This window comes from Macrobrachium nipponense, chromosome 28, assembly GCF_015104395.2.
Source record: "Macrobrachium nipponense isolate FS-2020 chromosome 28, ASM1510439v2, whole genome shotgun sequence".
Lineage (NCBI taxonomy): Eukaryota > Metazoa > Arthropoda > Malacostraca > Decapoda > Palaemonidae > Macrobrachium > Macrobrachium nipponense.
Genome location: NC_087217.1, coordinates 48779342 through 48795087, shown reverse-complemented (window position 1 = coordinate 48795087; position 15746 = coordinate 48779342). Strand labels below are relative to the sequence as shown.

General features: G+C 37.9%; 1 protein-coding gene across 1 annotated transcript; it reads left to right on the top strand.

The window, feature by feature from the left end:
* The first annotated feature begins 2439 nt into the window (after positions 1 to 2439).
* Positions 2440 to 5528, top strand: LOC135201179 (uncharacterized). The gene is made up of 2 exons (XM_064230054.1): positions 2440 to 3012; positions 5304 to 5528. The coding sequence occupies exons 1-2, from the start codon at positions 2440 to 2442 to the stop codon at positions 5526 to 5528; spliced, it is 798 nt and encodes a 265-aa protein (XP_064086124.1).
* The last annotated feature ends 10218 nt before the right edge of the window (positions 5529 to 15746 follow it).

Genomic DNA, 15746 nt, shown 5'->3' with positions numbered 1-15746 from the left:
AACAACAAGACTGGTCTTTCTCTGGTCTTTTATTGGTCTAAACAGCGAGACGGTTCCACTGGTCTTTTTGTTGGTCTCAACAGTAAGACGGGTCTTTCTTTGGTCTTCTGTTGGTACCGATACTGAGACGTATCATCCGTGTGAGTACTTTCCCCTAAGGAATATGCTACTGTCCCCAAATCTTCGCGTGTGCGTGCGCCAGTATTTGCTTGTACGAGTATTTACGTGAGTCTTTGTGTCTATGTCTAGTCTACCGGACATAATATCTTGAACACGAAGTATCTAAAGAAAAGGATTAAAAAAAAAAAACTCACAAACCACTCTCAGATGTTTCTTCGCCCAGGTCATCTTTCTGCTTCTCCTCATTTGTTCCTTTTTTTTACCGGTGTTTTTTCTGTTGGCTTGAGAGAGAGAGAGAGAGAGAGAGAGAGAGAGAGAGAGAGAGAGAGAGTTAAACCACTACTAAGAATTACAAGGAATTTCAATACCTAGATGCACCTAAGGTGAGAAATGGAAAGAGAGAGAGAGAGAGAGATCGTTCTGACAGAAATCTAAAGGAGAGAAAAACTGACAGACAGACAGAGTTTGAGTGCTAATGGAAGTCTGAAACAGAGAGAGAGAGAGAGAGAGAGAGAGAGAGAGAGAGAGAGAGATAAGCCCCGCGAGACGGATGGGGGGGAGGGGAGGGGAAAAGGAGAGTGGTAAGAGGTGCCGAAGGTCACGATTTTATTAAGATAATAATGTGGCTAAATGAATTATGCATGTGACTGGGTTATACAAGAAATTGTGAGGAAAAAATTTTAACGGAAGATTAAATTTATATATCAAGATGTTTAAGGAGAGGCTCGCACGTTACTGTATACTTGTGTGTTTTACTGTATACTTGTGTGTTTTGTTCGATTTTTTTTTCTGTCTGTGGCATGTGTTATCTGCTTACAAGATTCACTGTATATACTTCGTGTGTGTTATCGATTTTTTTCTGTTCTGTTGGCTTGTGTTTATACTGCGCAGATTCACTGATATATATATATATATATATATATATATATATATAATATATATATAATAAAAAATATAAATATATATATATATATATATATATATATATATATATAAAAAAAAATATTTTTTACTTAATAAGTAAATAGACGTAGTATATATTATTCAAGGGCAACACTTACCTAACTGTCTATATCACTTCATATTTAATTCATTATATACATCATACATAACATACGTTATACTGCTTAATAGGATCTACTTTAAGATATGCATGAAAGTTTACGGGACCAATAAAAAAATTATTGTTATACAAAACAAACGTTCATGTCATGTGAATTAAAGCCAAAAAGAACATAAAAAATAAATCATCGAGCTAACAGGACCTAAGTGGAACTGATATTTTAACTTTATTCATTCTGAAGAAACATAAAAAAATGCCTATTGAATGAGTTAAGCTCTCGAGCAACTATAAATAGCGAACTGACTAAAAAATTCCCTGAAGCATTTCCCATTCCTTCAACATTAAATCACATTCACGGCCAACAAAGATACTTCCTTTTAGTCAAGAGATCATCTTTAAAAATAAAGGGTTCTGGGGGTAAAGGAATAAAACTGCTTTCCGTCACCTCCAGAACACGAACCTGAACGCAACCAGGATGTCGGCATATCTCAAAACATCCTGACACTTACTACCAGTTCAATATCTGATGTGTCGACTACGATTAGTATCCTCCCCGAGTCCCCTGTATATATAATGCTCTTTTAGGTATCTTTTCCTCGCCTCGCTCTCTCTCTCTCTCTCTCTCTCTCTCTCTCTCTCTCTCTCTCTCTCTCTCTGTTTATTTGGGAAGAATAGTACTGACTTGCGGGACGACCTTCCTTATTCTCCCGAAACACTTATGGAAATCTGCCATGGCAGGAAATATACGAGCGTTTCATTGCTTTCATATTTTTGAATGGTCGAAGTTGCCAATCGTCGAGCGAATTTGCGGGGGAGGCGTTCATATCAGTGGAAGAACGACGGGCGGAAAACAGTTTGCTTTTCAATCTCTTTCTCTTCACTAACATACACACACACACACACACACACACACACACACACAGATTATATATTCCTATATATATATATATATATATATATATATATATAATATATACATATAAGATTTCTTGATTTAATTCCACTAAAAACAGAGATGATTTACAAATATACTCACCTTTTAAGTGTTCTTGACCTCGAGAATATAGTTTTTTTTAACTGAATACAAGTTTCAAAAGTACATTCAAACAAGGTAACTTACATTCTATAGGTATATTTGCCTCATAACTGCCTCAAATAGCAGTTATATAAAGCAGACGATATCGAACGATATCGAACGGGAACAAAATGACTATATGAAATTTAATATTGAAGTATATTATTGAAGTCCGAGCTTGATGGCGCACGCTACACTGTGCTGGAACCAGGCGCTACCCATCAAGTCTCTCCTACCCTCCCAATCCCCTGCCTACCCCACACCTAACGGGACCGAACAAACAGCTTTAGAGGAGGAGGGTGGAAGTATCCCCAGCCCTCCTGACCCTCGACCCCGTCCCCACCTGGGTCGTAGAAACAGTTTGCTGGAGGAGGGTGGTTGTGTCATGTCTCTCTACCCTCCCGATCCTCTACCTACCCAGCCCCCACACACGACAGACAAACGGGTTTGCATGAGGAGGGTGGAGGTGTCATGTCTCCCCTACCCTTCAAATTCCCTACCTACCCGGTCCCCACACCCGACGGACAAACAGGTTTGCATGAGGCGGGTGGATGTGTCATGCCTCCCTACCCTCCTGATCCCCAACAGGGCCGGACAAACTGGTTTGCAGGAAGAAGGTGGGTGTGCCATGTCTTCCCTACCCTACAAATACCCTATCTACCCCGCCCCCACCCGGGCTGTACTCCCCTACCGTCAAAATCCCCTACCTAACCAACCCCCGCACAACCCAGGCCACACAAACAAGAAAGATCCAGTTAGATTTTTTTTTTATTATAGAGTTATGAAAAGAAGGCAATGAAAGTCTAATATACCCTATAATTAACGTCTAAATAACCGTGACGGGCCACTTTACGAAAAACGATCGATCCAAACACACGAACGATCCAGAACAGACTTTTTAGTGTCTCACAATCGAAAACATCTGTCAAAAGCTGTTACGTATAGTGGAATTCAAGAGCAAATAACCTCCTGTCTGAGGTGTGATAATACTATAAAATGCACACCTATGGCCCGACAAAATCGCCCTAAACATTACTTGAGAAAGATATAGGACAGAAAATACAAGTCTATAACGATGCAAATCACACACTTACGACGTGACGGAAACCAGTTTGATTCGTGTATTCAAACGCCGAACTTACACAAGCAGGTAATTTGGGTCCTCACACGAAAACCACAAAAATAGTACCTGCATATAATTCTCGCACATAAATAATAACGGGTGAATAAGGCTGCAGGAATCCAGAGGCCGCGAACAAGAAGAGGAAAAAATGGATTTCGACAAGTTACCTGACAGGTAAAATAAACAAATATATTGATTATCTGAATAAATAAGTAATGAAAATTTATCACTACTTAATGTAACAATAAGCAAATAATATATGCATTGTACAGAATGCTCGTCAAACGAATACTGGAAGACTACGAATCGTAAAACTGTAAGAGAAATTTTAACCGAAGACAATACGGCAAATATCTCTTACAATTATAAATCCTAGGGGGGGTGGGGGAAGGATGAAACCCCATTATAACCCATCTTAAACACAGTTTCACCGAACACAATCTTAAAATAAAAACTTGGTAGGTAGTCATAAAAACAGTTTTAATATCTCCTGTTGATAAAATATAAAATAGTTACATGACTAGTAAATTCACTAATTTGCATACATTGACATATGCAAATACAGATGTAAATTTAATGGAGACGATAATTCATTAGCGATATCGAAAAGGTAATAATAATAATAATAATAATAAAATAATAATAATAATAATAATAATAATAATAATCACCGATTACGACCACTACTTGACCTGGACCTGAGATCCTGTTTTAATGAAATAACAACAATAATAATTAATATTCTAAACAGCTAAACACCAATGCCTCATAATCACGTATGCTGGTAGTACTCATGATTACCCAAAATATGCGTAACATGAATATATAATCACACAAATTACGCCAAGGAATGAAATAATGGGAGCGGAGGAGTCATAAAATTGAAAGAAACACACATACACATACATACACAAACAACATACACTCAGAAACACATACATATATATTACGCTCACCTAAGCTTGCGCATGGCGAGGCATGAAGGAAAGACAGCAAAGAAGTCATACATATATAAATACATACATGATGTTACGCACAGTGGTTACGCACAGTTACGCAGGCAGCATCTCCAATATATCTGCCATCTCAACAAACGAGCGATAAATCAGGATAATGAAGATGGGATAATACTGCACTCAAACTGCTCCGTTTAGGGACCTGCAATTTGTCATGTAATGATAATGAATAAACATGAGAGAGAGAGAGAGAGAGAGAGAGAGAGAGAGAGAGAGAGAAGAGGTGGGATTTTTTTTTGAAAGGTATTTAATATATACCCAAGCTGACTGGTCATTTCCGGTTGCTGTTTCTGCTGTTGATGCTGTTTCTCAGACACATGACAGAGAGAGAGAGAGAGAGAGAGAGAGAGAGAGAGAGAGAGAGAGAGAGAGAGAGTGATTGTACCTTTTTTTTAATTTCACGAATGAGGACGAAATGGACTTCCAGGAGGAGTAAGAAGAAAATTCTCTCTCTCTCTCTCTCTCTCATCTTCTTCTTAATTATTTCAAGAGAAGACTGAGGACGAAATGAACCTCTAAAAGAGATAAAGAAGAGAAAAAAATTTTTTTTTTCTCTCTCTCTCTCTCTCTCTCCTTCTTCTTCTTCATCTTCATCTTGTTTGTGGACCTCTAAACTATTTCACGATTGAGGACAAAGTAGAAAAAATACTCTCTCTCTCTCTCTCTCCTCTTTTTCGTCTTCTTTTTCCCTCCTCCTCCTCCCCTCTTCTTCTTCTTCTTTTTGTTCGTCTTCTTTTTCCCTCCTCCTCCTCCTCCTCTTCTTTTTCTTCTTCTTCGTGTTTGTGGATCTCTAAACTATTTCACGAATGAGGACAAAGTGGATAAAATATACTCTCTTTCTCTCTCTCTCTCTCTCTCTCCTCTTCTTCTTATTCTTCTTCTCCTTCTTCTTGCCTCCTCCGCCAGCAGGCAGGAAGGCAGGTAGGGACAAAGGGCTCGGCGTGTCAGGCACCATCAACCGCCCTCACGCCAACATTCCCGTCTTTCGCCACGCCTGACCACTCTCATCATCGTCGCGAGCCAATTCACCCCCACAAAACCATCCGACCCGACCCTCCGACCATCCGACCGATGGACCGACCCACGGCCGACCTCCCGACAATGTCTGTCCGTGTGTCCTCACGCCGCTAACAAGCATGCACAGACCGACAGACGGACGCATAACATCCGAACATCCTACCGACCGACAGAACCCACAAGCCGACCCGACAATATCTGTCCGTGTCCTTACAGACACACTACTAACACGCATGCACGTATGCACGAACGCACGGAAGGACGGACGGACGATCAATGCGTGCGACAGGACGTTACGTTACGTAACATCTAGCTAGCTTGCAGGGCATATCGACTAGAACGCTTATCAAATTTGACCTGACTCGCGCAGTCATGAACGGACAAATACGTACATAAGTACGTACGTAACGGACGGACAATTAGAAAAAAACAAAAGATGCGAGGAGTGAAATTCACCTTTTTGTTTCTTTGTTGATATGTATGTTTTATAAACGTCCCAGCATTATCAATATTTACTAATGTTGAAAATACCACCGTATCGAAGTACATGACACAAACATGTGTGTGTATGTATGTATGTATACTTCAAGAGAGAGAGAGAGAGAGAGAGAGAGAGAGAGAGAGAGAGAGAGAGAGAGAAATCCACGTTCCCCCGCGCAACATCTCTTTAATGTCAACATGAGTGCAAACGGTCATTGCACATAATACATTTCTCTGCACGTGAGACCTTAACTGAAATACTGAAAGCCGAGTTGTGGATAGAACCTCGTTGTTGCCAGCAATGATGGACTGAGAGTTAAATGCCAACGGGACAAGATTTTTGTACGAATTCTCTCTCCTCTCTCTTCTCTCTCTCTCTCTCTCTCTTCTCACATTAAAAACTATAACTGTATATGAATAGCTTATCCAGTAACGTTATCTCTCTCTCTCTCTCACACACACACACACAAACACATTACAAAACCAATGTCTGTATATGAATAGTTTATCCAATAACGTAATTTTTCTCTCTCTCTCTCTCTCTTTCTCTCTCGTCTCTCTCTCTCTCTCTCTCCTCTCTTCCCTCTCCTCTTCACACACAAACACATTAAAAAACGAATAACTGTAGATGAATAGCTTATCCAATAACGTAATTCCCCCCCCCCCCCTCTCTCTCTCTCTCTCTCTCTCTCTCTCTCTCTCTCTCTCTCTCTCTCTCTCATTAAAAAACCAATGTCTGTATATGAATAGTTTATCCAATAACGTAATCTCTCTCTCTCTCTCTCTCTCTCTCTCTCTCTCTCTCTCTCTCTCTCACACACACACACACAAACATTAAAAAACGAATAACTGTATATGAATAGCTTATCCAATAACGTAAACCTCTCTCTCTCTCTCTCTCTCTCTCTCTCTCTCTCTCTCTCTCTCTCTCTCATTTAGAAGAATGAAAAATTGAATGTGGACAGGTTATCCAAGCCACTTTAGAACGAAATATGGGAGATATCTTAATGGGTTAACATTACTGCCGTAAGTACTGAGATTAATTGCGTTAGGATTAAATAAAAGGTGTTTCCAAGTTTAACCAAAATAAACAGGACATAAGTATGAAAAAACAAAAATAAATATGAAACCAAGAGTAGTATTCTCACGCCTAAATTCTGGTTACCATCACCATCACCATTATTATTATTATTACTTATTATTATTATTTATTTTTTTAATTTTTTTTTTTTTTTTTGCTCGTATCACAGTCCTCCAATTCGAACTGGGTGGTTATTTATAGTGTTGGGGTTCCGGTTGCATCCTGCCTCCTTAGGAGGTCCATCACTTTTTCTTTACTATGTGTGCCGTTTCTAGGATCACACTCTTCTGCATCAGTCCTGGAGCTACTTCAGCCTTCTAGTTTTTCTAGATTCCTTTTCAGGGATCTTGGGATCGTGCCTGTGCTCCTATGATTATGGTACGATTTGCACTGGCATATCCCATATCCTTCTTATTTCTATTTTCAGATACTTGATACTTATCCATTTTTTTCCCTCTCTTTTCTCTATTATTATTATTATTATTATTATTATTATTATTATTATTATATTATTATTATTATTATCAATTTTTTTTCTATCACAGTCATCCTATTCGACTGGGTGGTTTTATAGTGTAGGGTTCCAGGTTGCATCCTGCCTCCTTAGGAGTCCATCACTTTTCTTACTGTGTGCGCTCTTTCTAGTAGTACACTCTTCTGTTGAGTCATGAAGCTACTTCGGCATCTAGTTTTTTCAGGCTCCTTTTCAGGGATGTAGGGATCGTGCCTAGTGTTCCTATGACTATTATTATTGTTATTATTATTACAACGAGTCGTATACTAACAAGACCATAATTGAACATGAAACAGTGGTAACGTAATGTCTCTATGTACGTCAGAAGTAGCACACTCTTCTGGATGAGTCCTGGAGGATACTTCGTCATCTACTAATTTTTTCAGGTTCCTTTTCAGGGATGTTGGGATCGTGCCTAGTGTTCCTATGACTATTATTATTATTATTATTATTATTATTATTATTATTATTATTATTATTATTATTATTACGAGTCGTGTATCATACAAGAACGTATAATTGAAGATCAAGCAGTGATAACGTATTGTGTCTCTATGTTGTACGTCACACACACACACACCAGAGAGAGAGAGAGAGAGAGAGAGAAGAGAGAGAGAGAGAGAGAGAGAGAGACGATTGGTTCTGTGGGAATGCTGTCATCTGTTATCATTTCAGTCCGCCCAATGTTTCACCGAAAAGGTCCACTTTTGGGAAACTTTCCTTTTCTGAGGGCTGGGAAGACGGACAGCTCGATGCAGCTTCCATCAATACCCTACAACAACTGTTATTGTATTTTTAATGCTTCACTTATATTTTTAACAATTTACTCATAAATGAGTTTATTTATTTATTTATTCATTTATTTATTTATTTACTTATTCATTCTCATGACTGATGTCTTCCTTCTGTATCTCCTATTATCTTTCGGTTACTTCTTGCAAATGAACGTCATCTTCTTAGGAAAAACTTATAAATTAATAATTAATCCAATGTAATAACTAATAATCAATAATAATAAAACTAATCCTTAATAATAAATAATTTAGTTCGTGACGTTTCTTCTCTGATTCATTATCCCACAAAAGTTCACTTGATATAATTACAAGGAGTTACAAGGATTAGGATGTCTCAAAGACTTGTTAGTCCATCCGAGGAGACATCGTCGGCTCACTTATCTGTAGGAGCAGGTTTTACTGTTCATTCACAGTGTCCTCATGATTTTGTCTAGCTTTCTTTTAAACTCTTTCACACTGTTGCTGTTTACAACTTCATTTATACATAATTCGACATTAGTTTCATATAACATCATTTCCCACCAAACTATTCGAATTATTCATTGTGAGTCACACAAGAAGTAAAAACATAAAAACATCCTACAGGTTTCTGAAACCTTTACACATACGAAGAAGCAAATCATAAATAAACCACACTGTACATTTTCAAACTGCAAATCAACTGGAATATAAGAGCAATAGTGTTTTTTTAGCTGATTCAAGCTGAATGAAGCTAATTTAAGGGTATCCCAAAGTCAAAGCTATCTTGATAACTCAAAGAAAGACACCACATAGAGAGAGAGAGAGAGAGAGAGAGAGAGAGAGAGAAGAGAGAGAGAGGAGAGAGAGAGAATCACCTTGGGTATGGGTTTCATCCTTTCCAATAAACTTTATCAATCAAGTGAACCAAGAAGAAGAAATAAGAATTAAGGAGGAGAGATAGGAAAGAGAGAGAGAGAGAGAGAGAGAGAATACCTTGGGTAAGGTTTCATCCCTTCCATAAACTTTATAAATCAGTGAACCTAGAAGACGAAGAAGAACAAGAAGAAGAAGAAGAGAGAGAGAGAGAGAGAGAGAGAGAGAGAGAGAGAGAGATTTTGAGAGATAAACCTTTAGGGTATGGTTTCATCCCTTCCATAAACTTTATCAATCAGTGAACCAAGAAGAAGAAGAAGAAAAAGAAGAAGAAGAGAATGAGAGAGAGAGAGACAGAGAGAGAGAGAGAATACCTTGGGTATGGTTTCATCCCTTCCATAAACTTTATAAATCAGTGAACCAAGCAGAAAAGAGAGAGAGAGAGAGAGAGAGAGAGAGAGAGAGAGAGAGAGAGAGAGAGAGAGAGAGAGAATGAAGTGGCGTGCATAATTCACGTCACGTCGGGCGACCTAAGATGATAACAGCCCCCAAAATATCATAAATTCCGAATAATCTATCCCTCACCGTCAGTGGACCATTTACTTACGCCAACCTATCACTGTTGACTGTGAAAATTGTGTGTGTATTAGAGTCAAATAGGGTTAATTTCACGTACATAAATTTCCTGCTCAAGATAAGCGTCCCACTCTCCGAGCAACTAGGAGGTATTTTACCTCGTGTATTTGTCTAGAACGATTATTTAAACTTCATTTGAAATTTATGAGAAACGTATTGCTATCATTTGTTGACTGGTGTTGCGTGGCTTTTTTTTCTAATTTTATTTTATTTGGAATTTATGAGATCATCTGCTGATTTGTCACGAGTGGTATTTTCAAAATCTATTTTATTTGGAATTTATGATAAATGTATTTTCTCATTTGTCTTGAGGAGTTTTATCAAAATCTACTGTTTTTTTCTAAAGTTATTCTATTTGGAATTTATGAGAAATTTATTGATATCATTTACTGATTTTTCTTGAGTGGTCTTCTCCAAAATCTATTTTATTTAGAATTTATGAGAAATGTATTGCTATCATAACCTGAATTGTCTTGAGCGATTTTTTCGAATTCTATTTTATTTGGAATTTATGAGAAATGTAATGCTGTCATTTGGTTATTTGTCATGAATGTTTTTTTTTTCAAAATCTATTTTATTTGGAATTTATGAGACATGTATTGCTATCATCTGCTGTTTGTCTTGAGTGTTTTTTTTCAAGTTTTTTTTTAGTCTAAATTTATGAAATATTTATTACCGGTATTAGCAAGGTGTTCTTTGTGTTTTTACAATTCAATTAAAAATGTATTATCACGATGATTATTAGCTGGAATTATTAGTGATTTTGTTACCAACTTTAAAGGCGTTTCGTAGAGCCAACATTAAATATAAACATTATAATAGGATTATTACTGATATGTTATTGAATAATATACCGAACAATTTTACAATAAAACACCTTGAATGATAATTATAATTTTAGTGGTCAACCCGAACATATGTTCATACTTTACTACAACTGCTTTAATGATTTTCCTAAGATATAGGCGATCCAGGGCAATAAGGTTTAATAAGATTATGGAAAGGGTAAGGTAATGGTTAATGTAATGGAAGGCACAATAAGATAAGAAATGGTTACTTTAATGCTAAGTTACTTTGCTTTGCGTAAGTTGCTGTCAGTTTATCAATAGGTGGCTTAATATCAGGAAGTATTAGAAATTAGTGACAATGTATATATATATATATATATATATATATATATATATATATATATATAGTCAATGATTTTTTGTTTTTTATACTTTTTGTATGTAGGTATGTCGAAAGATCTTGCAGAAATCCGTTGTTTATTTTTCCTTCGTGGCTTATACATTCATTTATGAATTTATATATAAACATAACTCAAAGGTTAAACCATCGCCCCAAAAGAGAGGAATACGTAACATCTTCACTTCTAAAAGGGAAGGAAGAGCATTGTAACTATTAGCCAAGACCCATCCCTCCCTCCCTCCCTCCCACCCTCGCTCTCTCTCTCTCTCTCTCCCTCCCTCTCTCTGAACACAACCAACTCTAATTACCATTTACCGACAATTTACGATCCCTAACTACACGACAAATGGTAGCTAATCTCCCTCTCTAATTTACACGTGTCCTTCAACAAACTGCATTTATCGCGTTCTCCAAAACGGTCTTACGGAGGAAACGCATCTCGAAAACACGCACATACATACACACACATACGAACGCATACACACACACATGCACTAAGGAGGACTACATGGGCACACATTCACATCATATGATTTATGTGTCACGTGACTAACATTTATGGGCATAAAATACCAGCTTTGATGAGCGACGTCGCCCGGGGTGGTTTCTTGAGTTTTTTCAAGAGCTGCACACTTGTTAGGACTATACGGCGACTCTGAGCGCCCCCCCCAACCCCCCCGCCGGCAAAGCTTCAGTTGATCCCTGTCTCAAGTTCTTCTAATCCACACGCAACCAAACAAACTATATATAAATAAAGAATCTACTGGTCACTTTTTTACCAGAATAATATGCAAATGTTATGGCCAAAATGCCCTCTTCACATCTCGAATACGTCACATTTTTTTCCTTTTTTTGGGGGGGTGGGGCGGAGATACGATTGTCAATGAAAAAACCTGAGATCCAAAGGAAAGAATATTAAGAAATTCTGACGCACTGAACAGGATTCGAACCCTCACTAAAAAGCCTGAGATTCAAAGGGAAGAATATTAAGAAATTCTGACGCACTAAACATGATTCGAGCCCGCGTCCTGAGCATCAGAACGACCCGACTTTTGCAATATTTTCAAATATCTTACTACTTCGTTTGTCTCTCGGAAGGTTTTGCAGAACGAAACAAAGATACATGAAGACGGATTTGCAGGCCTGAAGAAATTCCAAAGAATAAGAGGATAAGACATAGACAAATGTACACCAATAACTGACATTCTTTTCCCTTCGCCTAAACATTCTCTCTCTCTCTCTCTCTCTCTCTCTCTCTCTCTCTCTCTCTCTCTAACTAACAATGATATGAATGATGGTGAATTTTTATAGGCTAAGGTTGTTCAATGGAATAAAAAGCTGTTTTCATTATCATGCTTGATTTTCCAAGTTTTTCTTATTATAAGGATTGATAAAACTTAATTGCGCAAGTTCTATAAATATAAATAAATACACAAAAAAATAAAATAATATTTTAAGGAAGAGAATTTTCAGCAAGAAAACTTAACTAAAAAAGGAAACATAAAAATGCAACTTATGTTAGACACGAACATCATATAAGACCCGCAATCAAATTTAACTAGGGTGACCTGAGCAGCGATTGATAAAGGAACATTGGAATAAACTTACACATACGAATGAAAATAAAAATATTCGACCCTCTCTTTAAACATACAATTCGCTAAGCCAAACCCCAGGTAAACTGGACCAATCAAGAAGCAGGCTTCATAACAAAACAGGTATAAAAATCTTAAGACATCCATTGCTTCATCACTGCTTGAGAATATGAGGCAAAGAATCAGACAGTTATCTGCAAGAAGTAGCACAAAGCACAGAGAGATGGAAGACTTCATTAATTCTGATGATACTCGTTGGAAAGGTACCGACGAGACTTGATTTAAAAACAGAAAAATGGAAAGAAGCAAGATTCATAGAGTTCCTGGTCTGGCTTGATAAGATACGGCCTTGTAATGAACTCATGTGATACAATGTACTGTAACTACTGTCGTCGTTACATACAGTCTTAATAGACGCGTGTGTGTGTTCATGCATGATTCTGTAATCAATTCAGCCCACAAACGTAAGGTGAGTTCAACAAAATGTCGATGATGAATGCGTAATATTTATTTCTCTCTCTCTCTCTCTCCTCTCTCTCTCTCTCCTCTCTCTCTCTCTCTCTCTCTCAAAAACGATTCAGAGATCGCGCACAATTCAGAAAAATACAAAAGCTTAATTAATTTTTTAATAAGGGTCAGATTATTAACTGTTTTTTAAAACATGACTAAGTTTCATTTGTGTTTTCAAAACGCGAAAAGGAAATTTCCTAGCATAATCAATAGTAAGTGAGTTCATATATATATATATATATATATATATATATATATATATATATATATATATATATATATGTGTGTGTGTGTGTGTGTGTGTGTGTGTATGTATATATGAGCGTATATGTATATATGTATATATAATGTATACATATACATAAATACACATATATAAATAAATATGTATGTATACATGTTTCATCATTTCATCTCCTGTCCAAATAGTAAAACTATAGGCTTGGGGTCAGGTCAACCGGTCCCCACCCGCCACCCCTCGGGGTCAGGTCACCCCCCCTCACCCCCCTCCTCCAAGTCAAGGTCGCTATTACGAAAACCGATACGACAGACCGGATCAGAGTTCGAGGGTAATCACAAATACATTTCCTCTGCAAATTACATCTGCATTTTTGATCGCGTTTCCAGTCGGCATATGATTAACAAAAATAATAATGGCGCTGTGATTGGAACAAACAAAAACGCCATTATCGGGAGAAACACTTCCACACTGGAATGTCAACATCCTGGAAACGAAACTCAACTCGCTCGCTCGATTAATCACTCAGTCAATCACTCACTGACTTAATCACTCACTCACTCACTCACTCTCTCTCACTCAATCACTAGCTCACTAACTTAATCACCTACTAACTCAATCATTCAATCACTACTCACTCAACTCATTTACTAGCTCACTAACTCACTCACAAATCTCACTCACTGACTCGCTTACTTACTCATTCACCCTCGCTTACTAATTTAATCGCCTACTCACTCAATAATTCACTCACTCAATCACTCACTCAACTCGTTTACTCACTCACTCACTAACTCACTCAACTCTCATTCACTCACTAACTCGCTCAATTCGCATTCACTCACTAACTCGCTCACAAATTTCACACACTCAATCACTCATTATTCATTCACTCCCTCACTCTCTCAATCACTCATTAATCATTCACTCCCTCAATCACTCACTAACTCAATCACTCATTAATCATTCACTCACTAACTCAATCACTCATTAATCATTCACTCACTAACTCACTCAATCACTCATTAATCATTCACTCACTCACTCACTCATTCACTTCTCCCCACAATCGTCAAATGCAATGACAGATCCCACAGTGGAAACCAACACCCACTGGAGAAGAAGAATAAGAAGAGAAAAAAAAGACGGGAAAAAGGGGAGAGAGAGAGAGAGAGAGAGAGAGAGAGAGAGAGAGAGAGAGAACAGGAGGACGTCGTTGATCCCACGTATGAAAAATATGTCGACGATAAAATCCTCGATATTGCCATAAACAACATAATTCCACATGTCGCCGTTAATTTACTGCCCATTACGACTTTGAATGACAGCTGTAATGCACTAAAAAGCGACAGCCAACCCATTCCACACTCTGTTGTCGGGATATCATTATGACCCTGGAAATGGCCTCTGAAACCCCCCTACTCCCCCCCCTAACCCCACGCTCACCCACCACCACCCAACAAGCCACCAAAATCCCCTAACCCATCCAAATCTCAGGTCCACCAGAGCTTTCAAATTGGATCTTTTCCCCCCAATCTACTAATAATAACACTGTCTATAATATACCTGCTCGCTTGACCAAGTGATTTCTGCCCTGAAATCTGATTAATTATTAGTATAAAGAACAATATTGCAAACAGCGCCTTCCTTTCCCCTCCACCTCCCTCGCCCCCTTCCCTTACCGTACCCACTACCCATTCCCCTTTCGCCATTTCCACTGAAGGTGCCCAAAAGCTTTTAAGATGAATGGAAGTTGGGGTAGGAAGGGAAAAGAGAGGGAAGGAGGGAGGGAGGGAGGGAGGACGGAAAGGTGGGACTTTGGTTGGGGGACACATGGGGGAGGAGGGGTGATAGGGAGAAAGAGGGAGACAGGAAAGGACGGAGGAGTAGGGAAGCCGATAATCGCAGGTGGGATATTGGATTAGGAAATTGATTCTTAAAACACACACAACCATCCACCCTCTCTCTCTCTCTCTCTCTCTCTCTCTCTCTCTCTCTCTCTCTCTCTCTTATTCCTGAATACCATCCAATATTCATGTGGGGTACCTAAGCATAAATAATAACATTAAAAACAAAACATTTAATTTAGAAGACAAGAAAAAAAAAAGTAATAAAATAAGAAATGTTCTCTTTGACAAAAGAACTCAATTCTTCCCCGAGACATATATAGGAACAGAAGATAAATGAAGTATTCATTATATATATATATATATATATATATATATATATATATATATATATATATGTGTGTGTATGGTGGGTGTGTGTGTGTGTGTGTGTGGGTGTGGTGTGTACGATAGAGAGTTATTGTGTAGGAATTAATGGCTTGAATCATTTGTATATAGCTTTTCCCGAATTTTCTCTAGTGATGAACGACGCCTTTAAAGAAAGAAAAATCAAGTAGATTATTCATTCTAATTTTGTCTTTAACCAGAAAAATCTTATTTTATACATACACACAA

Excerpts from the sequence above, each read along its gene's own strand:
- LOC135201179 (XM_064230054.1), top strand. The coding sequence starts at position 2,440 with ATGGCGCACGCTACACTGTGCTGGAACCAGGCGCTACCCATCAAGTCT. Across the intron at positions 3,013-5,303 it reads ACACAAACAAGAAAGATCCA|CAGGCAGGAAGGCAGGTAGG; the intron begins GTTAGATTTTTT and ends CTCCTCCGCCAG.